The following is a 26,740-nucleotide window of genomic DNA, read 5'->3' as shown; positions in this document are numbered from 1 at the left end:
AATTGTTATTACTGTGCTTGTTATAGATCTATTCATCATTGTTTATGTAATATATTTGATCTTATGTTTTAGAAAGAAAAACAAGGATGGCAACATCCATAAGTAGCAAATCAAAAAAAAAATCGATCAAAAATAACGACATAAGCATTAGGGTGGGTCGATTTTGAAATTTCACATTAGTAGACATTCGCAAGGGTTACTAGGCCAATATAAAACCCTGTGAAACTTGAAAGAGGTTTTTTAATCCAAAAACAACGGGCGCGGGGGGGGTATAAAATGTGCCCACCCCCTTATAAAACCAAAAATTGAAATTCCTTCAAACATAGGCATGTTGCATATCAAAATGACCGCATTGAAATGCTGATTACAGATCTGAAAACCGATTTGAAAAATATTGATCCAGTCTGAAATGATTTTCAAATAACCAACCAAAATGAACAATTTGACTAAATCAGCTGTTTTTAGGTACTAAATGAGATCTTATTCGAACTAGGAGCAATATTTTTCAAAGCGGTTTTCAGATTCGTAATCAGCATTTCAATGCAGTCATTTTGATATGCAACATGCCTGTGTTTGAAGGAATTTCAATTTAATTTTTATACCCCCCGCGCGCCGGCAGCCATAAGAGCCAAGTCACTTTTGAAACTTGAATGGGGCTTATCATACATATATTATATATGACTTCCACAACTTATGATAACAGTAAAATATAAAAAAAGGGGGAAATGGACCCACCCTAATAGGCATAGGAAAAACTACCCCTATCCTTTTTTTTAAATAAAAGGGTTGGAGTGGTTTTCGGTGCTTAAAAAGACACTTTTTGGGACAACACCAAACACTCCTTAAAATGGATGGAGATAACATACTACCTGAATAATGTTTTGGTTTTCGTCCTCTTTTTCTATGATTGAGAGTTGAGGTCAGAAAAGCATCCGGATTTCTCAGCACTGACAGAGGATCTTGTCCAGAATATTTACCCTGAAATAAGCTTATATTAATGTTTACTTCAGGTTTTGAGGGAAGATTATATCCTTATACTAAAGTAACAGGATGTATGTGTGTTTGTCTGTGTGTTTGTACCGAAGGATCTCGCTTACCGCTGAACCGATCGGGTTCTCCTTAACAGGATAGCTTCTCATAAGTCCCGGGAAGGTTTATAACTATTTTGGGGGAGGATACCACCACCCTATCAGGAGAAATCGCCCCTAGAAAAAAATTACCCCTCCCGAAAAAGAGACTCCAACGAAACATAAACCAATTATTTCTGTAATTAGATATTTTAAATAAAAAGAAAACATTCAAAGTGCCACTAGAGGCCTCTAGGGGCGTAGCCGCTAGTCCTTATACTAAAGAAACAAGATGTCTGTTTGTACCGAAGGATCTCGCAAACCGCTGAATCGATCGGGTTCTCCTTAACAGGGTAGATTCTCATAGGTCCCGGGAAGGTTTATAACTATTTTGGGGGAGGGCACCACCACCCTCCTAGAGAAATCACAAAAAATCAAATAAAAATTTATGTTTCTCGATTTAGCAAAGAGAGTTAAACGAAACATAAACGTCAAACGCAACATAGACATATTTAAATATAAAAAAAAACATTTAAAGTGCCACTAGAGGCTTCTAGGGGCGTAGCCGCTAGTTATTATATAAAGTATTAATTAAGGGGTTTTGAACCTGATCGTAAAAAACTACTTGACTAAGATTTCTTTTTTTGGGTAAGCTTCGTATAGGTCCCGTGAAGGTTTTTGGCTATTTCAATTTCAGATATCTTAAGATAATTTCAAGCTATTTTATTAGCCCCTTAATGACCCTTTGAATACAGAGACTCTATATGATAGAAGTGCTGTCGCTGGTAATCAATAACTATCTTTTTAAATGAAGTTTATGCAACTTTGCTTTGGATGCTTCTTCCTTGGTATTGAAGATTTGTTTGTTTTGTGTCCTCCTTGGAATTAAAATTAAAACATAAACAGAGATTTAGTTTTCCTTTGTCCATACAAGAGAAAGTCTAGGTAAGTAAGGCTATTTACCCGATTTCTATGATATAAAATTGGGAAATAAATTAAGACGATGGGGAAGATATAAACTTTGGTAAAACATCCATTCCCCATAGATCTACTAAACTCTTACTTTACAGGTGAAATATTGAATGAGAATAATTCTAAACAATCGTTTTACCAACAATTTTATATTATAGATGTATAACAAGACAACTATCTGGATCTCCCAGTCAAGGAACTTTTTCGTCTGCTAACAAATTGCTCTTTGCTCTTTTGTAGAAACTTGGTTGTGTTAATATTCCCGACGATATTCGATGATTTTCAAAGACCCAAATGAAAATCGGCACAAGGTCCTTGGGAAGGGGAAATACAGTTATATAACCCTTTCCCCCTCTAGTGTTTTACTCATATTTAATACCTGTGGAGAACTAAGATCTGAGCCAGATTCGTCATCATTTATTTCCACAGACAAGGGGCCTCCATTTGCTTCCTGAAACAATAAATATTTAGCATGGGATCAGGGATTTAGTAATATCCAATGACCTCTTTGTAGATTACAATTAGTGGTGGAAACGTTTGGACACTCAAATAAATGAGCCAACCAATCAAAATTCAATGAAGTCCTTGTTAAGCCAACGAATAAGAAAACTTTATTAAAAAACTTTGGGGACTAGTATAATAAACATCCCGAAGTCCCTTCCCTCACTGGTTAGGTATATCTCTAACTTAAATTGCAGCTTTTGGTGTTTATTAAAAATTTGTAATACACACCTTTTGATATCTTTCACTGGTTTTGGCTGGCTTCTAAATATGACATTGTACCTACCCTCCCTTATTAAAGTGGGTATTGAAACAAATCCCAGTTCTGTAACTCTTTTAGGTTTATGTTTACAAAAAAGCCCGTTACCCCCTTTAGACGCTACCTATTATTTGAAAACATTCACATGGTAGCTTCATATCTGACATATAAAAAGCTGACCTTCATAGCGGCATTACGTTCTCTGGCAGTTATCTCTAGCAGTGCAGCCTCCAGTTTTCTCTTCTTAGCCTCGACATCACACGCCTTGCTGTCAGCAAACATATTTTCCAGAAAATCATCACCACTGCCACCCTGATGCATCCCACCACCTGCTCGGGCCCCGTGCAGTTGAGATTCAGACTTTACCTGAAAAAATTATATCTAAATTGCAGGGAACTAAAGGGATAAGACAAATGCCGATAAATTGATGTACATTCCCAGTGATAATACACAAAATTAACCTTCTGTAGATTATAATCATTGGTTGAAACGTTTGGACACTCAACTTAATAAACCAACCAATCAAAATCCATCAAAAGTCCAAAAAAGTTTTTGAGAATAAGAAAACGTTACCTAATTTAAGACTGGAGAATAGTGTAATCAACAGTCCATTGTCCCAACTCTCTTTGGTTTATATGTCATATTTTATTTTAAGAGTTGAGAGACGATTAATTTTATATCAGTGACCTATCCCTGAAATATATATTACCTTAAATAATTGTGCAGCAGGAAACGTTTTGCCATATGAGTTATGGACCAATGGAGGCGGTTCACGTCCGGAAGATTTTTCCAGATAGGAACTGGAGGATTTTTCCAGATAGGAACTGGAGGATTTTTCCAGATAGGAACTGGAAGATTTTTCCAGGTAAGCTTGTTGTGACTGATGGTGACCACCCAGCTTTTCAAGACATGTTTGATTTCCTGTGAATTATAAAAAAGGTTTAATAGTTTAACATAAATTAATCCTTTATAAGAAAGTAACTGGATGATTGTGTGTTTGGATATAAGTTGCCCTAAATCTATGAAGTTAGATTTTATTTGGGTTTTGTCATCCAGTCCATCGCCATGGGAGAAAAATCCTCACAAAAAAACATACTTGAATGTGCTAATTTTTTGACCAATGGAAAAGTTTAAAGCAATATCAGACGAAATGACTATTTCTGACCTGCTGTTAAATGTTTTGAAATAAATAGGTAGGTAACTCTATTTTTCATACACTCCAAAGTTTTATCTGATATCACCAGTATCTTTACCTGGGTCATGTTTCTCCAGGTATGCTCCAGAGTATATCCTGTTACCACCTGCATCTTCAGAGTCTTGAGCAAATCTAAAACCAAACTAAATGTAATTTTTGTCAATAATTTAAGTTTAATTTTTTAACACGTCTTTTCTGAAATTGTAAATGTTTCTTTTGATTCTTTTCTTAAAACAACATCAGGATGAATGAATGAATATTAAAAATGGTAGCTACCTTGCACCATGAAACTTAGCTAGATTAAGATAGGTACAAATAGCTGACTAAAACTTATTAGCCAGAAGGAATGATAGCTAGGTACCTTGCATCTCTTGGAGATCTATTTCTATTTCTTGCATCATTGTCTGGCAGAGTATCTGTAGAGGAATCAGGTTCCATGGTACCTGGAAACAAGGAGTATTTTAGTCAAATGTGGCAAAATCATGCTAACCACCGGACCAATTTGGTTCTTTATAGGAAATGTTCATTTTCTATACCACTCAAAATACTTTTAATAATTTTTAACTAAATCATATGGGGAATTGAACATAGGTAAGTTGGGAAAAGTTAGGAAAGGATAAAAGGTTATAGGACAGCTAAAAAAAAGAAAGAAAAAAGTTTAAAATATCAAAAAATAAAGACCGATCGACTCCAACAAATTACAATTGAAAATAAACAAAAATAATGCAGAATTCAAGTAACCCAAGTCGTTGAAAAACTTATTATAAGATTAAATTTGTTTACCTTCATCAATTGTGAGTTCTGGGGACAGACATTGTGACGTGTCAGGACCATTACCTACCACATCTAGGTGACCTGAAATAGATAGCTAAGGTAGGTTGATGGATAAACTGGTAAAACAGAGTAAAGGTCGAATAGGTGAAATAAAATTAAGATGGTACCTATGTTATTGTACAATAAGGGGGGGGGGGGGGAAGTTTGTACAGTTATAGGAAATGAAATTCATTACCAAATTTTGCCCTGGCCGTTTGGGCTTGTTTTTATAGTTATCAACCTAATTCTTTTTGTAAGCGCTCTTATATGATTGGATCTACCTGTAAAACTTTAAAAATTGAATTTTGGGACTTTCCCTTAAAGGGGCTAGAGGAGCAAAAGATCCCCTAACACTAAAATTTTAAGTTCTGAGCCTATTTTCAGAGCTATTGTGACGATTTTTTTAATGAAAACACTTTTTAACAAAACCGAACTAAGTAGCCAATACAAATTTCATTTTGGGACTTTCCTTCTAGGGGCTAGTGGAGCAAAAGGCCCCCCAAACACTAAAATTTTAAGTTCTGAGCCTATTTTCAGAGATATTGAGATGATTTTTTCTATGAAAACTTTTTTCACAAAACCGAACTAAGTAGCCATTACAAATTTCATTTTGGGACTTTCCCTTAAAGGGGCTAGTGGAGCAAAAGACTCCCCAAACACTAAAATTTTAAATTCTGAGCCTATTTTCAGAGATATTGAGACGATTTTTTTAATGAAAACACTTTTTAACAAAACCGAACTAAGTAGCCAATACAAATTTTATTTTGGGACTTTCCTTCTAGGGGCTAGTGGAGCAAAAGGCCCCCCAAACACTAAAATTTTAAGTTCTGAGCCTATTTTTAGAGATATTGAGATGATTTTTTAAAATAAAAATATTTTTAACAAAACCGAACTAAGTAGCCATTACAAATTTCATTTTGGGACTTTCCTTCTAGGGGCTAGTTGAGCAAAAGACCCCCCAAACACTAAAATTTTAAGTTCTGAGCCTATTTTTGAGATATGAGATGATTTTTTTAATGAAAACATTTTTAACAAAACCGAATTAAGAAACCATTACAGATTTTATTTTGGGACTTTCCTTCTAGGGACTAGTGGAGCAAAAGGCCCCCCAAACACTGAAATTTTAAGTTCTGAGCCTATTTTTAGAGATATTGAGACGATTTTTTTAATAAAAATATTTTTGAAGAAATTAAACTAAGTAGCCATTACAAATTTCATTTTGGGACTTTCCTTCTAGGGACTAGTGGAGCAAAAGACCCCCAAACACTAAAATTTTAAGTTCTGAGCCTATTTTTAGAGATAATGAGATGATTTTTTTTCAAATGAAAATATTTTTAACAAAACCGAACTAAGTAGCCATTGCAAATTTCATTTTGGGACTTTCCTTCCAGGGACTAGTGGAGCAAAAGACCCCCAAACACTAAAATTTTAAGTTCTGAGCTTATTTTTAAAGATATTATGGCTGATTTTTTTAATGAAAATTTTTTTCAAATAACTGAAATAAATAATCAGAAGATAAAATTTTAGTGTTTGGGGGTCTTTTGCTCCACTAGCCCCTGGAAGGAAAGTTCCAAAATGAAATTTGTATTGGCTACTTAGTTCGGTTAAAAATGTTTTCATTAAAAAAATCATCTCAATATCTCTGAAAGTAGGCTCAGAACTTAAAATTTTAGTGTTTTGGGGTCTTTTGCTCCACTATTCCCTAGAAGGAAAGTCCCAAAATGAAATTTGTAATGGCTACTTAGTTCGGTTTTGTTAAAAATGCTTTTATTAAAAAAATCGTCTCAATATCTCTAAAAATAGGCTCAGAACTTGAAATTTCAGTGTTTGGGGGGCCTTTTGCTCCACTAGTCCCTAGAAGGAAAGTCCCAAAATAAAATCTGTAATGGTTCCTTAATTCGGTTTTGTTAGAAATGTTTTCATTAAAAAAATCATCTCATATCTCAAAAATAGGCTCAGAACTTAAAATTTTAGTGTTTGGGGGGTCTTTTGCTCAACTAGCCCCTAGAAGGAAAGTCCCAAAATGAAATTTGTAATGGCTACTTAGTTCGGTTTTGTTAAAAATGCTTTTATTAAAAAAAATCGTCTCAATATCTCTAAAAATAGGCTCAGAACTTAAAATTTTAGTGTTTTGGGGTCTTTTGCTCCACTATTCCCTGTGTAGTGGGGCTTACTTGAGATACTGATAAAATATAGCAGAATGACATTACGATATTCTAAACGAGTGGACAGATTTTTATGAAGTTAGTAGCATTTTAAAGCATTTAATTTTCTCTATTGATTTTACTTTTATTTGCATTTTTAAGCCCACAAATGACGGATCTCGTAATTGATTATAAAACATTAGTACTTTTAATATTCTGTAAAATTGTATGATTTTATCATGTGAGCTCTGGAAATTTTCCAAGAAATCAAAATACATATTTATGCGCAGTATAAATATGTATATTTGACCTTTTAAGTCTACGCGTGTAGGTTTTAGGATATATCTAATTTTGTACTCTTTATTAGAAAGGCCCCAGATATCCAGGGACGGCATCCTCAATGCATCACGGAGATTTCCCCGGCACAACTGAACGTGACTATTCGGGAAACTCAACATACACTCCGGCCTGCTTAAATGTCATGTGCAGACCTACGTGTATCCCTAGCCATCCCTGTATGATCAGAAAACGCCCTCCAATACTCTGTAATTTTCCTATATGTATATGTATTCATTAATTTGTGTAAACTATGTTTGTCTATTGAAAATATATCAGTTCCGCAGAATTAGTCTTTATTAGAGGATCTAATCCTAATTTTTATGCAGCTATTCCTAGCTGCCATTAATTATCCAGAAACTTACAAATCCCCTGTGGGTACTCGTGAATAGTTGTGTTATTTGCGTATCGGAGACGTCGAACAAAGGGAACAAGTCGCTTCACTCTTGTATTCTCTCAGCCAACAATACCAACTCAACGAGTAGCTCTGTCACCACCGCTCGAGGCGGGCTATCTTGGTTTTTAAAAAGTCAACAAGGACATCCGATCCGTTACAGCGAAACTGGTGACAGCTGTGTTTGGATCAACTAAGTGCTCAACAGGAGATTTACGTGGAAATTACCCCGAGGAACTACGGTAATTTCGGACGATCGTGTGCAACCAGACAGTTTGTATGAGAACTGAGGCCAGGAAGGACGAGAAATACTGTGTTTGGAGACCAGTGTGGGACCATTCTGACGCTTGGAGCACCAATTTGGTAAAGTTTTGTTCAAATTTTGAAGAACTTTCGTTAAGTTTCAACCATGGGGCAAGCTGCCGACCTAGAGCAGTTGAATTTGAATCGTGCGATTCAACAGGCTCAGATAGAAGGAGCGCCGAATGAGCAGGCTCAGCTCATCCAGCTAGGCAACACATGGTTGGAAAACCAGCGCAGGAAGCTTAATAAGCAGAATTTCCCTCGTTTTTGTAACCGTGCAGGAGAGGACTGGGACGGCCACAAGACGAGAATGGAGAATGCGTTTAAAATTGCTCGCCATCATGCATCGGACCAGGAGGGCAGGAAAGGCCAATACATCCAGAGTCTCGAAGGGGAAGCGTTCCAGATGGCCAGAGAAGTCGCCAACAACCAAGATGTGCTCAGCTACGACCAAGTCATGGAGAGGCTGGACGCCATCATTTTAGCACCCTCGGATTCAGACATCAACAAGGATGCGTATAAGCAGTTGTCGCAAGGCAAGAACGAGATTCCCCAGACTTACCTTGCTAAGAAAGACCAGATGTGGTTGAAAGCCTATTCCCCGGACAACCGCGACCCTCAGCAGTTCCGTAAAGAGGTAACCCTTGGTTTACGCCATCAAGAGGTACACAAAAGAGTTTTTTGCCAGTTACCCGGAATCACCAGCATGGCTGTTTTACGCGCCACCATCATGAATGAAATTGCCATGCAACGTCAGCTCATTCATCATGGAGATGCCGAGGACACCTCCATGGATGGCCTCACCACGTCCAACCATGTTGTCTATCGTAACGATGGCACGGAGGACATGGAGGTCAACGCCGTCGGAGAGGGGAACAGTAGCGTCAAGTGCTACAATTGTAACCAGAATGGCCATTACTCGCGTAATTGTCCCAAGAAGAAGCAGCAAGCGAGTAAAGGTACGGGCGGTGCCACCAAGGACAAGTAGAAAGGCAACTGTCGGCAGTGTGGCACGCCTGGCCATTGGCAGAAGACGTGTATTATCCCTGAGGACAGGCTGGCAAACGTGCGCAAGAGGAACCAGGAGAAGAACGCCAGCGGCAATGGACGCGGACGGCAGCAGCAAGATCGTGTCCGCAATGCCATGCGAGAGATGCGTGCCAACGACCCTGGAGACAACAACAGTGGCGTAGGTGATGACGACCAAGCGCAATATTATGGAGATGTCAACTGTCTGGCCACCGAAGCCAGAATTAAAAAAATGGCAGAGAGGGCTCCTGTCGGTAGGGCGGAGTTCCTCAGCAGCTGTAGACCCTACCACCCTCAACCAGATGCAAGGACGACAAGGCGCCTGGGCCATGGTTAAGATCAGCCTGCGTGCAAAAGGACCGACTGTGCGGACCTACAGTCTCATCGATACCGGTAATAAATTGCATGAGGGAGTCGCCGTAAATGAGGAGTTAGCCCGGAAGTTACAGCTGCCGATTGTTCCTTGCGATTTAACAGTAGGAACAGCGGCGAATGGCGGAGATATGGACGTCATCGGCTGTGTTTACAACATCAGCGTCATCTTGGGAGATGACTGTCCTAGCTACACCAAGGAAGCCTTGGTTATACCTGAGCTTCGCACCCCCATCAACCTTGGGTGCAAGTGGGTCGAGGAGATCCGCAGGATCCTGGATTATTCATCACCCGTGCAGGCGACATTGGTCGTGAAGGAGAAGAGAGTCCCGCTTGTGCAGTCCATCGACTCCGAGGCTGCAAGTGCCTCAGAAGACGAAGAGCGGTCTGGAAAACCGCCGGGGGAGCACTCGCCCCCCAACCCTCAGATAAGTGTTTCATTACGAGCCTTCGAGGAGTTGAACGCAGAAATAAGTAGCTATAGTAGTGCCTTAAATGTTTGTAAACCCACTGTTAAAGAATTATGTAAAGCTGAAGATAATTTTGCTAATGGTAATGTGCACCATTCACGAGATTTTTTAGAACTTAAACCAATTTCCGTCGAGTCTTATGTTGCGCAACTTTCTTTTAAGCACAAAGCAAAAGTAGATTTTGAGCGCAAAAATGTTTGGACTCGTAATGTCAAGGGACCGCTTCGTAATGCACAAGGGCTGGCCGTTCGTTTGAAAACCGTCGCGTTAGGTAAGAGGCCGCGTCCTGTCTGTTTGTCCGTCCAAGCGACTAGGATTCTCGCAGGGGAAACTGTGTCTGTCTTGAATTTTCTTCCCAGTCGAGAAATCCGTCCGCAAATGACTGTCATGGTAGAAGAAGCCGTTTTAGATGATAGTCAAGTGCGTGTGCTGGAAGGTGTATACAGAGCCCAGCAAAATGGAATTCTACGCATACCTGTTGTGAACCTCCAGGAGCAGCCTTGTGTCGCAGCGGCTGGGTGCGTGTTTACAGCCGAGATTTGTGAGGATAGCAGTATGGTGATCAACACAGAAAGTTTAGTGTTGAGAGAGCCCCATGAGTATATACAGTCTATGTCCAAGAGCAACGAGGGCGACCACGGCAAGCCTATGACGAAGGAGCAGATGGAGAACCCCACATTCAAGGAAATGTGGGAGGACCTGGAGATGGAGGACAACGAACTACTGAACGAACATCCCGATGTCAAGAAACAAGTCAAGGAGCTTATTTGGGAGTACAGAGACATATTCAGTCGAGAGGCCCCTGGGCACACAGACCTGGTAACCATGAAGTTGAGACTCAAGCCAGGAACAGAGCCCATTCGGCAGAGATATAGGGAGTTGAACCCTAAGATGTTGAAGGACCTGGAGGCGCAGATGGCCGACTGGCTCAACCAAGGAGTGATCGAGCCAAGTTCATCACCATGGGCGAGCCCCCTCGTTCCTGTGCGCAAGAAGTACGGGAAGATCAGATGGGCAGTGGACTTCCGCAGGTTGAACAGCTGCTTAGAGCAGGACAGTTACCCGCTGCCGAGGATACAGACCTTATTGGACCGCGCAGGAGGGCACCGTGTGTATTCTACGTTAGATGCCACGGCTGCCTACTTCAACATCTCCATCGATCCAGCATCCAGGGAGCTGACGGCTTTTGCCACGCCAACGGGTTTGTGGCTATTCCGCCGCATGCCCTTTGGCATCAGCACAGCACCAGCGGTTTACAGCAGATTCATCAGCACCGCCATGAACCCGCTGGGGAGCGAGATAGCGCAATGCTATCTCGATGATGTCATATCATATAACCTGAGAGTTGCTGATCATGTGCCACAGATGCAACAGGTTTTTGAGGCCCACCGCAAGGCTGGAATCAAGCTGAAGGCTAAGAAGAGCAAGTTATTCCAGAAGAGGATACAATATTTGGGCCACATGCTGAGTAAGGAAGGTATCGGGATGGTGCCTGACTATGTGGAGCGCATCAGAAACTGGCCGCCGCCGAAGACAGTAGCCGAATTGAATAGCGTTCTCGGCTTCTACGGGTACTACAGGTCCTTCATACCTGAGTACGCCGACTTGACATGTGAAATGAATGCACAGAAGAAGGCCACGAAGCTAGAGTGGACCCCAGGTATGGACCAGCAGTTCCAGCAGTTGAAGGACAAGTTCGAGAGTGCACCCATCCAAGCTGTGCCAGATTTTGAGGCTGATACTCCGTTTCAACTGACGACGGACTATTCAGGAAGAGCCATTAGTGCAGTATTGAGTCAAGTCCAAGATGGCGCCGAAAGGTTGATCGCCGCCATGGGACGCAAGACGACTGGAGCGGAGCAGAGATATCCCTCGTGGAAGGGGGAAGCTTCCGCCGTAATTTATGGCATCAGAAAGTTTCGGACGATCCTGAGCTTCAAGCCGTTCCAAATAAACACGGATAACAGCGCCCTCAAGCAGTTGAAGTCACTGAAGAAGAACACCGGGATGATGGCCCGTTGGACCGAGGAGTTGGCTGGTTACGAGTTCCGTGTGGTTCACCGGCCGGGGAGACTCAACACCAACGCCGACGCGTTAAGCCGGCGTACCGACGCTGATATGCCAGAGCCGACAGCCGAGGAAGAGGCTGAGCAAGATGAGTATATCGGAGCTGTGGCTGATGAGAGTGAGGACGACCTCCCCCATAGCACCGAGCGGTATAAAGACAGAGTATACCGGCATCAGTTAGACGACCCAATTTTAGAAAAGGTTCGTAGATGGATTGGTCATGACCGGCGTGCACCGGACAAGGCAACCTTACGTGGAGAGAGTAGGGACGTGCACCAGCTGGCCGAGATTTTCGACACTCTGAGAATCGCCGAAGATGGAGTTCTGGAGCAGGAGATACAGACCTTCACAGGGAAAGGACGCAGGATAATGGTTCCTTTGTCCCTGAGAGAAGAGGTGTGGTATTATCCTCTTAGAAATTTTTTTTTCAATATTGAAAATTTGAGTACCCCCCCCCCCCCCCCGACAACGAACTATGAACCCGCTCGGCTCCCTAGCCTGCCTAGCCGCAGCGCTCGGCCCCCTTGCCTGCCTAGCCGCAGCGCTCGGCTCCCTAGCCTAAAACCTAACCTAACCTAAAATAGTTGTTCGTCGGTAGTCGGGGGGGGGGGGGGGTACAAAATTGAAAAAAATTGAAACAAAATTTTCTAAGAGGATAACGCCAGAGGTGTTCAATCACTCCCACAGAAAGACCACCGGAGCGCACTTTGGCATGCACTCCACGATATCAAAGTTTTTGAGGAATTTCTACTATGTGGGACATCAAGCAGACATCCGTCTGAGGATCCCCGTCTGTCACGACTGCGTCCAAAAGAACATCAAGATAGGCGCACATGTACCCATCCAGAACGGGTATCCGCTGCAGACAATCTACATGGATGTGGTAGGCAAGTTCGACACAACGCCAGAAGGATACAACTTTATCCTGACGCTGCAGGACGGATGGTCACGCTTTGTTCAGGCGTACCCCTTGAAACAGAAGACCGCTGATGAGGTAGCTACGACGATAATGGATAAATTTATCTGCACTTTTGGATGCCCGCAGGCATTCCACAGCGACCAGGGGAAAGAGTTCTGCAACAGCATCATGAAGATGCTCCTGCAGAAGCTCGGTGTCAAGCACGAGCTAGGCCCCGTGGCGAACCCCCAGAGCAACCTCATTGAAAGGTGGCACCAGACTATGGAAGAGACGCTGAGAACTGTGATTCAAGGACAGGAGACCGAATGGCCGAAATATCTACCTGGAGTTGTCCTGGCATACAACACGAGGATCCACAGCACCACCGGCGTGACCCCCTTTCTCACCTTCCAGGGTAGAGAAGCTACTCTACCTGCGGATTTGATTTTGCGGTTACCGAACCCTGAAGATGACAAGGATATTCCCACAGCAGTGAGAAATTTGTTGGATAGATACACGACCATGTATGAAGCCATGGCGAAGAGTCAAGAAAGCACCATTCGAAGAAATGCTTTGCAGTATCACAACGATCGCGAATTTAGAGTAGGCGATAAAGTTTTTTATTTGGCACCCAACCATGGTAAAGCAAAGAAGAAGATGACCAAACATTGGAGTGGACCATACTTAATCACCGAGAAGTGTGCCAACGTTTTATACAGAATACAGACAATACCAGCGGGAGAGAAAGAAGATTTGGTTGTCCATGGGGGTCGGTTAAAACCATATTAACCCCCAGCAATGACAGATGGAGACCCAACTTCTCCCCCAGAACCATTTGAAGAAGACGGAGATGAAGCAGGGGAGCAAATTCCCTTGAACTCAAGAAAACAGGCGAAGCCGCCTAATCCAAGAGTTGATTTCTCAAATGGGGATAATAGCGATGAAGAGGGAGGACCACCCAACGCACCGGGAGGAGCACCGCCACCACTGCCCAACATTGACCCCCTCAACCTTCCCCTACCGGATACACCACCACCCAGATCACCAACGATGCCGCGCACACCGCGCAGAGAGCAAAGTGAGAGGAGAGGGAGAGATCGATCTTGCAAATCGTCAGGTTCCGGCATCCAGCGGAAAGATGCTAAGCGAACCACCGATAGAGAGAGAAGCCCGAGAAGAGGCTCGCCCCCACAAACACCGCGCCATGATCGAGAGCGCGAGCGAGCCACATACACATACACACCCCGGGTAGAGAAGCGCGCTCTAAGCGATAATGAGGAGCCGTACACGGACTCACCCGAAAAAGGGGAGAGGGCTAAATCTGGAGGCAAGAAGCAGAGGAGTGGGACACTTTGGCAACAGCAAGTTGAGGAGAGCAAAGAGGTGTTGGACAGCACGGACGAGGAAATGGACCCGCCGGACCCGCCAGCAGTTGCGACACTTGCGCGGACAATCAGAATCCCCGTCAAACGCGGAGTAAAGCTGCCACACAAGGGCACGAAAGAAAGTGCGGGCCATGACATATACTGCCCCGCCCACACAATCCTTCCCCCTGGAAAGCAAACTTGCGTCCCCCTCAGGCTACACACACGTGTACCCCCCGGATACTTTCTCAAGTTATTTGGCCGTTCAAGCATAGAACGGGAAGGAGTAATTCTACTAGCAGGATTAGTGGACAGCGACTAAACCGGCGAGATACAAGCAGTCTTCTGGAATCTCAGTACCGAAGCAGTGGAATTTAACAAAGGACAACGAGTTTGTCAAGCGGTGATCCTGGAGACTCGCGAGGTGGAATTTTATCATGTCGATAATCTTCCTACCACTGATCGCGGTGCTAACGGCTTCGGTAGCACCAACTAGTGAGGCTTACTCACTGGACATCATTGATTGCACAAATCCATCCACCATTAAGAAATTTAACAAGGAAACAATATGCAGAGCCGAGGAACCTACAGAAGAAGTTCCAGTGAAGGAGCGCTATACTATTTTGCAATGACCAACTCTGACGAAGGTATATGGATACTCCTGCGAAGTGAGGGTATCCCTATACCACTTTAAGTGCGGAGTTTGGGGTCACCTAAAATTGCAACAGGTACCCCAAACGATGAGGCACGAGGAGATTACTGCAGAAAATTGCCGCCGTATGTCACTAGTCCAGGAATATCAAATTTCTGGCTACGGTGACCCCATCAAGGTAAAACTCAACCGGCCCACCTATGTTTCGGCAACCCTAGCCGAAGATGGAAGATGACATGATCACCTGCATCGGGCAGACCATCCGCATGGGCGACACTATCCACTACAACACCCTGAAGCTAGCCGAGTACCAGATTCTGCTTAAAGAGGAGACCTTCTTGGTTAGTAACAACAAGGTAGAGAGTGAAACCGACCATTTATCTCTACCATGTCCATATCATAAAGGGGAGTGCATCACTGGCGCCGCAACCTTTGTGTGGAACATCAACGACAGCTCCTGCACTCTACAGATGGTCAACACCATCAACCCCCTCACCACCATGGACACCTACTTAGTGGACCACCAGCAACAAGTTTTACTCAACACCACAGGCGCAATGAAGTTAATGCATTGCCCCTTTAATGTCCTGACCACGGACCACGATGGGATCTACCTGGGCAAGACCAGCGAACTCGCAGACTCGCCACCATCGACCCCGGACAGATAGATGTCAACCTTCAAGCTGCAGTACATTTAAATTATTTAGCTTATAGCATGCGCCAAACCTTCAGCCAATTAGATGTTACGTTACGGAAGACCATATGCAAAACCCATTACCACGGAGAGGCAGACCAACCAGTCCTGCTGCACGAGCAGACCTATGGACTCTTGAAAGGAGATCTGTTGATGACCTTCCAATGCACCAAGAGGACCCAGAAGATCAAGGATGACGTCAACTGCTATCAAGATATACCTTTGGACCCTGATGGCTATGCCGACGCCGCAACTAAACATTATAAGTTGCATTTTACAAGGGTAACATGTTCTGCGACTTTCCCGCTAACTGTCAAATCTAAGGAAGGCTGGGTACAGCTGACCCCCGCCATCATCAAGACTCAGGCCCCCATGGAGATGACCATCGACACCCCTCTAGTTAACTGGACGGATTACAGCCATGGAGGAATCTACACGGAAAGAGAGAGAGCTGAATGGTTACACACCCTGACCTTCCCTTCCTACACCGAAGCGAGCCTGAAGGAGATTACCTACGGACTCTGCGTTGGAGATGGAAACTGTAACCAACTTTCTACCAACAATTTACCCCTGTACACCCTTGATAATTTAGTGCCGGATTTAGAGCGCGAAATTGACTTATGGAACAGCGTCAAGAGCTGGCTCCATGAATACGGCGATCTAATGGCATTCGCATGCCTGGTCATCCTAGAGCTTAAATTTATTACTGATCTGATATGTATCACCCTTACCTTTCTACGCGTAGGCCCTGGAGCCGCCATCGCCCTAGTTGCCCACCTATACCTCTACAACAAGCATTCCTATCAGAAGCTTATGAGAAAGAAGAAGGCCGACACCAGATCTGAGAGGTGAGAACCTACTACGGCAGCAGAGACAACGTCGCTATTACCAACGACATCAACCCCGAAGATACAAATGACAGAGTTACAGCCTACCCTCTTGGATCCTGCATCCCTGCCATCATACAGCACTGCGACTAGGCCACCTAAAATATCCACTTTAATACCATGACAGAATAATAGGTATAATTGGCCGTCTAGTCTATTGTCTTTGCCAATTTGAGCGTTATGTTATCTGGCAGGTCTGTTAAGCCAGATAAAAAGGGGAGAAAATGTAGTGGGGCTTACTTGAGATACTGATAAAATATAGCAGAATGACATTACGATATTCTAAACGAGTGGACAGATTTTTATGAAGTTAGTAGCATTTTAAAGCATTTAATTTTCTCTATTGATTTTACTTTTATTTGCATTTTTAAGCCCACAAATGACGGATCTCGTAATTGATTATAAAACATTAGTACTTTTAATATTCTGTAAAATTGTATGATTTTATCATGTGAGCTCTGGAAATTTTCCAAGAAATCAAAATACATATTTATGTGCAGTATAAATATGTATATTTGACCTTTTAAGTCTACGCGTGTAGGTTTTAGGAGATATCTAATTTTGTACTCTTTATTAGAAAGGCCCCAGATATCCAGGGACGGCATCCTCAATGCATCACGGAGATTTCCCCGGCACAACTGAACGTGACCATTCGGGAAACTCAACATACACTCCGGCCTGCTTAAATGTCATGTGCAGACCTACGTGTATCCCTAGCCATCCCTGTATGATCAGAAAACGCCCTCCAATACTCTGTAATTTTCCTATATGTATATGTATTCATTAATTTGTGTAAACTATGTTTGTCTATTGAAAATATATCAGTTCCGCAGAATTAGTCTTTATTAGAGGATCTAATCCTAATTTTTATGCAGCTATTCCTAGCTGCCATTAATTATCCAGAAACTTACAAATCCCCTGTGGGTACTCGTGAATAGTTGTGTTATTTGCGTATCGGAGACGTCGAACAAAGGGAACGAGTCTTCGCTCTTGTATTCTCTCAGCCAACGTTACCAACTCAACGAGTAGCTCCGTCACCACCGCTCGAGGCGGGCTATCTTGGTTTTTAAAAAGTCAACAAGGACGTCCGATCCGTTACACCCTGGAAGGAAAGTCCCAAAATGAAATTTGTATTGGCTACTTAGTTCGGTTTTGTGAAAAATGTTTTCATAAAAAAAATCATCTCAATATCTCTAAAAATAAGCTCAGAACTTAAAATGTTAGTGTTTGGGGGGCCTTTTGCTCCACTAGCCCCTAGAAGGAAAGTCCCAAAATGAAATTTGTATTGGCTACTTAGTTCGGTTTTGTTAAAAAGTGTTTTCATTAAAAAAAATCGTCTCAATATCTCTGAAAATAGGCTCAGAACTTAAAATTTTAGTGTTTGGGGAGTCTTTTGCTCCACTAGCCCCTTTAAGGGAAAGTCCCAAAATGAAATTTGTAATGGCTATTTAGTTCGGTTTTGTGAAAAAAGTTTTCATAAAAAAAATCATCTCAATATCTCTGAAAATAGGCTCAGAACTTAAAATTTTAGTGTTTGGGGGTCTTTTGCTCCACTAGCCCCTTTAAGGGAAAGTCCCAAAATTCAATTTTTAAAGTTTTGCAGGTAGATCCAATCATATAAGAGCGCTTACAAAAAGAATTAGGTTGATAACTATAAAAACAAGCCCAAACGGCCAGGGCAAAATTTGGTACTGAATTTCATTTCCTATAACTGTACAAACTTCCCCCCCCCCCCCCCCCTTAGATGAAAAGATGAAAAGGACTAACAGTATTTAGATGTAAATGGTATATCTAATGATTAATAAAATATCTATAGTAAAAATATAGAAAATATGATGCCCTTTCAGTAAACAATTATCCTGTTACAGCCAGTGAAGTTATAGGAAGTATATAGGATGTATCAAATGGCATCAATTATACCTAATGTATTTCTACTTCAAGCGTCTTTTTATTGTATGTTCCTGCATGTGGAGTTTATAAGAGAGAAGATAATGTATTGGTATATTGAGTAGAAACTGTGTAAATAAAAAACTTTCTGAAGATAGCGAAGGATGAAACTTAAAGTTAAAGATAAATAAAATTGAAGTAAAAAACGTTGTTTTACTATAAAAAAAAACTTCTCATGTGTCAGACGAACTTACAGACATATCAAAGTTAGGATCTACTGCAGTTCACGGTAAAATATTGCTGGTAACGAATATTGCTAAAAAGTTATGAATTTTAAAGGCTGCTAGCTGCCAAACGGCTGAAAGTACAGATCATGCCCGCACATAGTTTGAGCGGCATAAAAAGGCCTACAAATAATCTGGAATAGCCATAAATCAGTAATGCATATTTATCTTGCAGTGCAAAGAAATGCGCGAAAAAGACCTATTTTACGCGGTTTTTCTTCAGTGAAGCTTTCTCTGTTCATCATTGGATCTTGGCTATTCCAGATTATTTGTAGGCCTCCTTTTGCCGCTTATAATGGTGTGCGGGTATGATCTGTACGTTCAGCCGTTTGGCAGCTAGCAGCCTTTAAAATTCATAAATTTTTAGCAATATTCGTTACCAGCAATATTTTACCGTGAACTGCAGTAGATCCCAAAGTTATGAATTGCTTTAGTATTTTGTGACCTGTGGCAGAGCCAGATCTATGTCTCCCCACGTCCTTGTTATTGTTAACTGGCTGTGAGTTAGTTGTTGGAGATATTAAATTTGTCTGCTCCTGATAAATTCACACAAATTTACATAACCATAGGTAGTCAGAGAGAGATGGGACAATGGGTTATCTATTACACTGCACTAGTCCTCAAAGTTTTATAAGGTTTTTTATTTGTTGGCTAAACAACTTTGGAGACTTAAGTGAATTTTGATAGGTTGTTTCTTTAAGTTAGGTGTTTAAAAGTTTCAAAGACTACCTATTATTTATCTACAGAAGGGGTAATTTTGTTTATCATAATTGGGGATGTACATTAATTTATCGGCCATAGTCTTATTCCTTTATATCCCTGAACAATAAAACGCAAGTTTAAAGAGCAACCATTAACAGAATCAGATAACTATTTTCAATAGCAGTCCAGATAAATGCATTTGCCGGCCGGATTCGGGAATTATAGAGTAACTTCGCTGCTTATAAAGATTGCGAAGTTACATTTTTGGTACCTATGAATTCTACGCCCTAATAATATCAGTTGGACTATCCAAAATTATAAATCAGACTAGTGCCTACTCCTAACTTTAGCTTACCCCATCCTAATAAATGGGACCTAATAGTTAGACGTAGGAGGAATTCCAATCATAACATAACAAACTTAAAATTGATAGAAAAGTTCTTTTAAAGGTATATTGTATGTGAATCCTATTCCTGCATGCACGAGGTAAACAAAGCTTCTGCTGATTCAGACTCCGCCCCTTGACCTCCTGACACACCACCTTGACCTACTGGCACACCACCTTGACCTTCTTGCACACCTCCACGGGGGTTTTGGTGAAGCTCTGGTGGCATCAGGTCACTCCTTTATTTATTAAATTAGGTAAACACTTGACAATAAATTAATGTATTAATTATCTGTGTGTGTGTACCTATGGATTTACACCAGATTATCATGTACTGTAAATAAGTGAAAATTATAGCTGGAAAATAATGATCCTCTCCATCCATCTGTCCCTCTTTATCCCATCAATTCCACTTCTACTGGATGAACGAACTGACCAATAAACGAGTTTCATGTTAGCAACCTACATTGACGACAATTTTTCGCCTGTCATAATATCCACGTATATTATAAACCCCGAACCACTTCATTATGCAATCTACATTTTCCTGGATATTTTGTCTACGGTAGACCATAAGTGTAAATCTTTACAGTACATTGTTTCTATTTGTTAAAGCAACACATATGATAAAAGAAAAAGATTCTGTTTAAAGTAAAATGCTTATATTTCAATCAAAATCTATATTTTTGTATTTTTTACCGATCCACGTCATTATGCAAATCAAAAGAAAATCAATGAGAAAACGTTGGTTTTGCACTTTCCTCCACTTTTAAAAAATGATTCTGATAAAATAACAATTTTTTAAGGGATTTATGCATTAATTATAATGAAAAACAGTTTTAGGTAGATTTTAATGATTTTTCTAAATAAGAAATAATTGAAAAAAAGAAATTCTATCCTTATCACTTTAGAGGACAGCTGCTGACCCCCAGTCTTATGGATGAAGCTAAATACATGTTAAAGATAAAAATTACCCTGAAAAGTATACAAAAATGTTTTTTGATGTGTTAAAAAAATCAATTTTAAAATCTTGATTTTGAGGATGATGGCCTTTAAGATGCTCTTACTGGTGGTGAAGGTGAGCTAAATGTTATCTAAGTACATGACCATTACAACAACTTGTCTATTAACCTATGTAGGGTAAAGCGGGGCGATCTCGGTTTTGAGGCGAAGTCGGTATTTTTTTACACACCTTCATTAAATGACATTTTTCTCCATGTTCTAATCGACTGACAGAAAAAAACATAAAATCAAATTTGTTCCTTATTAAATTGCCTACAAAAAAGTATAAAATGAAATTTTTGTGAGATGAATTTTTAGGGGACTTATTGGGTCATAAAGTCGGACGACAAAAATTTTTTTTTTCGATTTTTTTGCTTCGGTCGGAAAAACGGTAAGTTGGACAAAAACTGGTAAGAGCTAGAGCTTAGACGTCTTCAGGGGACTATTAAGAATCTAATGGGCTATCCATTTCCGTTTAAAACTTCAAAAAAGCTTGTATAGTTTTTTCTTAAATCGACTAAAAGTGAAGCAGGGCGAACTCGGTTTTTTCACTTTTTGTACTAACTTTTTCAATTTTATATAAAAAAGTGAAATTTTCGAGAAAAAAAAGTCAAATTTCTCGTACTTTGAAGAAAAAAAAATTTTTTTGTAGAAAAAATTGTCCGATCTTCATAATTTTTTTTGTTAATGCTCTTTATTACATTTAGCAACTTTAACCTTTTGGGCATGCTGTAATTAAATCAATATGTTATAGGTTTTTTGAAGCTGGAAAATCGACCACAGATTTTGCCAAACTTTTCTTTTTTTTCAACTTGAATTTTTCAGGAAATTTTGCTAATAGAACTAATTTTTTTTTGGCCAAATCTATTCAAAATTGCCTGAATTTTAAGGAACAGGCCTTAAAAGTCATAAAAAGTTATTTTTCTAGTAGTATTTTTATGTTTTTTATCAAAAAAAAATTTCGAAAAAAAAGTCAAATTTCGCGTACTTCAGAAAAATTATTTTTTTTGGTAGAAAAAATTGACCTATCTTAATAAAAAATTTTGTGCATACTCTTTATTACATTTAGCAACTTTTACCTTTTGGGCATGCTGTAATAAAATCAATACGTCATCGATTTTTCGAAGCTTGAAAATGCCCTACCGACTTCGCCTCAAGGCGGGGCGAAGTCGGTGCCGTTTTAGAGATAAATTTTGACAAACTTCCCATAGTCCTAGGTTTACGTCCTTTTAGGACCTGATCGACTTTTCCGAGATCTTTCTACTGGTCTTGGTCCCATTTAAAAAAAATAATTTTTACGATTTGCAGGTTCAAAAAACTGAAAAAAACACCGAGTTCGCCCCGCTTTACCCTACCATTTTTTGTAATCATAGCAGCCTCCAGTGGAGCCTCTCGACATGAAATATAACCATTATCTAAAAACTACATTATTTACTTTATGAATTTTAGTAATTAAAATTGCAATTTTTTTCTTTTTTAATATTGCTTGGCTGGAGGCTGCTATGACTACAAAAATTGGACCATAGTTCAATATATAAGTTTTCTTCAAGGGCATGCACTTTGATAACATTTAGCTCACCATCACCACCAGTAAGAGCATCTTAATGGCCATCATCCTCAAAATCAAGATTTTAAAATGGATTATTTTAACACATCAAAAAACATTTTTGTATACTTTTCAGACAAATTTTTATTTTTTACATGTATTTAGCTTCATCCATAAGACTGGGGGTCGGCAGCTGTCCTCTAAAGTGATAGGGATAGAGTTTCTTATTTTCAATTATTTCTTATTTAGAAAAATCAATAAAATCTACCTTAAACTGTTTTTCATTATAATTAATGCATAAATCTCTTTAAAAATTGTTATTTTATCAGAATTAATTTTAAAAAGTGGAGAAAAGGGCAAAACAAACGTTTTCTCATTGATTTTCTTTTGATTTGCATAATGAAGTGGATCGGTAAAAAATACAAAAATATAGATTTTGATTGAAATATAAGCATTTTACTTTAAACAGAATCTTTTTCTTTTATCATATGTGTTGCTTTAACAAATAGAAACAATGTACTGTAAAGATTTACACTTATGGTCTACCGTAGCCAAAATATCCAGGAAAATGTAGATTGCATAATGAAGTGGTTCGGGGTTTATATTCATTTGGGATGTTGATGTCGTTATCTTTAAAGGAAAGACAACTTACTTTAAAAGTATCTAGGTATTATTTTAAGAGTAGACACAAGCAAATAATAGGAAAAACATCATTTTACTTTCTTTTAAAAAGAAAATAAATCTTCACCTTGGTGAGGTAAGTTTTGTATCGAGTTGAGGATGCATGGAGTTGCTGTCATGGCTTTGGCTTCTGTAAAAAAAGAAGATAGATAAAAATCTGTGTATAATACCTAACCAGGACATATATAGCGTAAAATCCGTTGTTTTATACATCAAAAATATCTTTAAAAGCTAAAAAATATCATAAAAGGTTATAAGCAAGCTCTATTTTAACATAGATCAAATACTTTTTTTCATAAAGCATAGGTATAAAACACTGGATCATACACAATCTCTCTAAGTAGATCCTCAATCCATTAAATAAAGAATTCTTTTACAAAAATAATCATTTTTATAACAATATAGGTATTTTGTTTTATAACGAGCAATATGAAATTGCAATACCTAAAGAAAATAGGTACCTAATACATTTTTAAGAAGTGAAATACCCAAAAATACATCAAACACCAAAATTTCTACTTATAAACCATAGGCATAGGAGTTTGGCAGCCTTTTAAAAAATTACTCAAAAAATCATCAAACCTGTTTTGGTAGATACTGTAAATATTTGTGTTAATTCCCAGTTTGGAAGATTTACTGTACGGAGATTGAGCACCAGAGGCAGTCTCGGGTTCGAGTCCTGTTCAAATTATTAAAAGTATTAGTACATATATCTAGGAGGCATTTCAAATAATATTAACTTATAGTGATGGTGAACAAAAAGGAAAAATGACAAATAAGATTAATTAAACTAGACTAAGTTAGATTTGAGAGCCTTGCATAAATTCAATTTCACGCACATACAAAGTAAGGGAAGCCATGCATTATAGAACAATGTCTGAGTATTCATAACTTACCATGAGGTTGAGGGTTATATCCCCAAGAGTTAGTGCTTCGATTACTTGCTTGTCCTTAACAGAGAAATATATTTTTAGAATTAAAATGAAGATTCTATGTGGGATTGGACATGGACATACTCTAAAGAAAATTAAACAGCTTACAGCCTAAACAAGCCTAGAAAGCAAAGTTTATTTTAATTTTGCCATGTAAAGGATCTGCAGCTAATAACAAACAAACAATAAAAATCATAAGGAATACCTAGATATAGGAAAATGTTAGATTATAAAATTTCATTATGATTTATAGTAGAGTTATACCTGTCCAATTATACCAGCTGCCAGTAGGTCCATACCCTGATCCATAATAACCAGAACCTAAAACAGAAAGAATTCGTAATTTTAAATGTTTTAATCATGTGGTGATTCCATGTAAAGTGATAAGGTATATACATATATAGATTTTATTATATGGTGAATTTAGGCTATGTGAATTTATCAATTATACCATTCTTAAATCCAGGGATCTAGAGGGATAAGACAATGGCCGATGAATATATGGACATCCCCAATAATAATACACAAAATTATCCCTTCTGTAGATTGCAATTAATAGTTGAAACGTTTGGACACTCAACCTAATAAATCAACCAATTTAATTAGAATGCAATAAAAGTCCCCAAAGTTGTTGAGCCAAGGATTAAGAAAATATTATTTTCAAGACTTTGGGGAACAAACAGCCCAATGTCCCCTTCCTCCCTGCTTAAATTAGAACCTTGATTACTAATTTACAGTTGTTTTTTTTCACCATCAAATAATTGTTAATTTGTGTCCTCCTACTGTCAACACTATTAAATGAATCAAAGAGTGTAAAGCCTAGCTGAGATAAAAGAACATAAATGCCTTGCATGTTTACCTTAAGATTCTGTTAGTTGGATCAACACTGAATTAAAAAAGGACTTCTAATTAAATGAGTACAATAACAAATATACCTTGAACAGGAGAGCCCCAAGAGTCTCGACCAGGCTGATTTGGAAACATAGTTACAATTTCAATCACTAGGTGACACTTTTAACATTTATTTTGATTCAAATTTTATGAAGTTTGGAACTTTTTGTACTGTTATTTTTATTCACTAGGTGATTGACATTTTACATTCATTAGAATAGAACTGTTGATTATTTGTGTAAATTTTTGTTTAGAGTGCTAAGCACTTGATAAATTATTTGTTTAATTATTTTTCTTGTCTTCTTTACCAAGCAATATTTATCTACTTCACTCTGAAAAAAAATGAACATAATTAAATGTTATCATAAACAGTCAGGATGAACAAATTAACTTTCATGTAAAATTAGAGAGTTGTTTAAAAAAACTTATATACCTAAAATATTTCAATTCATTAAACATTTTTTATTATTGGAATTAATATAATATAAATAAGCAGCCTTTTATATGTCTTGTCTTTAAAAGGACAAAAAAAACATTTAATTCTTTATCAAAAAATCTATTTCATTGACAAAATAACAATTTCTAAATATGATCATTAGTTAACCGTATAAAATACATCCCCCCAATATTTAACAAGCAGACAAAGGCAGAGGTGTCTGAGAGGGTTGTAAAGCTATGAAGCTGCCCAAATTTTCCAATGTTTTGATAAAAAATCCGGCAAAAACTCCGAGCTCCAACTTTTTTACAATTTCTAATCAAAACAATAATATAAACTGACGCAACTTTTACCTACTTAGACATTAAACAACTAAAAAGTTACAAAATAATTCTACTTTGAAAAAAATAATTTATAATGGTTATAAAAAGGTTGAATTTAAAATTTTAAATATTTTGAAGTCTAAAATATAAAATAAAGTAAATCTAAATAAAAAGTGCGTCTTCTTAAATGTTATCATTTCACACAAAGCCATTGAATGTCTTTCCACCAATGAGAAATGACTGTCTGGTAATAATAAATTGTGATTGGTCAAAACATTTTGCTCATAACCTCTTTATACATAAAACCACACTGCGCTATTAAATAAAACATTTTTAAGGCTAATTATTTTTATTTTCACTTAAATGCAAATAATTAGTAACCAAAGAAAAGAGAAGTCAAATTTTGATCAGAAAGTTACATATAAAAATTATCCAAAATGCAACCAAAGAAAACTAGCGGTGAGTGATATTCTTTCAGAGGAAACTTAAAAATCGATAATTAAATTACATTTTTGGCTTGAGTTTCAATGCTTTTCTATATTCTATTGTATAAAGTATTCTGTCTGCTAATAATTTCGAAAAAAACTTTTAAACCAGCGGTGTTTTTTATGCTATTTTTTTTATATAAGGATGAGTTTATGATATTTTTCTGCTTTGTAGATGAAGTATTTAAAAAACTTTTTACACAATCAAAAGGAATAATAAAAAGGATAAACAAAATATTCACAAAAAATATTGTTATTAATGTATTCAAATCTTTAAATGTATGATATTAATTTTTTAAAACCTTACTTCAAAAATCAGAAAACTAAGACGACATTTTGATAGCAGACGAAAATTAATGTTTGTGTACACTTGGTGCCAAAGAGAGAAAGTAAAAAAAATAAACAAAGCCTACCAAAACAAAAATATTTAAAACCATTTTAAAATAAACAAAACTATTAAGATCAAATAGCTTTCTCTAATTCTGAAAAAAAATATTATATTTTTTTCAGTTTAAAAAGTAGTTTAATCTTACTTTTTATGGTATAATGGTATTTTTGAGTTGGCAGGTTTATCGTGGGAAAAAAGGTTCTCTTTCTTCCTTCTTATAAATTTGTCTTTCTTTGGTGGTAGTGGCCTCTCTGCATTATTATTATTATTTTTTGTGCCAAAAAAGATGAATAAAGAAATTAAGTGAGAAAAAGTCTTTATATTATGGTCTTTGTTGTATAAATATTTTTTATCTCCAAAATATGGTATTTGATATGAAGT

At 38.6% G+C, this 26,740-nt stretch overlaps 1 protein-coding gene across 8 annotated transcripts in view; it reads right to left on the bottom strand.

Annotated features, from left to right (window-relative positions):
• LOC145328487 (uncharacterized) overlaps positions 1 to 25,055 on the bottom strand; it is a 32,464-nt gene extending 7,409 nt beyond the window's left edge. For 7 of the 8 annotated variants that reach the window (XR_013882467.1, XR_013882468.1, XR_013882469.1 and 4 more), the window contains exons 1-14: positions 24,772 to 25,055; positions 24,101 to 24,157; positions 23,801 to 23,854; positions 23,487 to 23,583; positions 22,972 to 23,034; positions 19,767 to 19,914; positions 19,034 to 19,127; positions 4,778 to 4,849; positions 4,356 to 4,437; positions 4,053 to 4,126; positions 3,509 to 3,720; positions 2,980 to 3,165; positions 2,419 to 2,490; positions 870 to 978 (exon numbers count right to left, since the gene is read on the bottom strand). Coding sequence is in view for 1 of the 8 variants with exons in the window: in XM_080172196.1 (XP_080028322.1) it covers positions 870 to 978; positions 2,419 to 2,490; positions 2,980 to 3,165; positions 3,509 to 3,720; positions 4,053 to 4,126; positions 4,356 to 4,437; positions 4,778 to 4,849; positions 19,034 to 19,127; positions 19,767 to 19,914; positions 22,972 to 23,034; positions 23,487 to 23,583; positions 23,801 to 23,854; positions 24,101 to 24,157; positions 24,772 to 24,820 (1,369 nt within the window). In the remaining 7 variants the exon portion in view is untranslated. The remainder of the gene's footprint in view (positions 1 to 869; positions 979 to 2,418; positions 2,491 to 2,979; positions 3,166 to 3,508; positions 3,721 to 4,052; positions 4,127 to 4,355; positions 4,438 to 4,777; positions 4,850 to 19,033; positions 19,128 to 19,766; positions 19,915 to 22,971; positions 23,035 to 23,486; positions 23,584 to 23,800; positions 23,855 to 24,100; positions 24,158 to 24,771) is intronic. The other variant, XR_013882473.1, reaches the window with a different exon arrangement.
• Between the last annotated feature and the right edge of the window lie 1,685 nt (positions 25,056 to 26,740).

The sequence above is a fragment of the Acartia tonsa genome, chromosome 9 (assembly GCF_053477335.1).
Source record: "Acartia tonsa isolate MP-2025a chromosome 9, ASM5347733v1, whole genome shotgun sequence".
NCBI lineage: Eukaryota > Metazoa > Arthropoda > Copepoda > Calanoida > Acartiidae > Acartia > Acartia tonsa.
The sequence above is the reverse complement of the archived record's forward strand: the minus strand, read 5'-3'. Positions and strand labels throughout refer to the sequence as shown.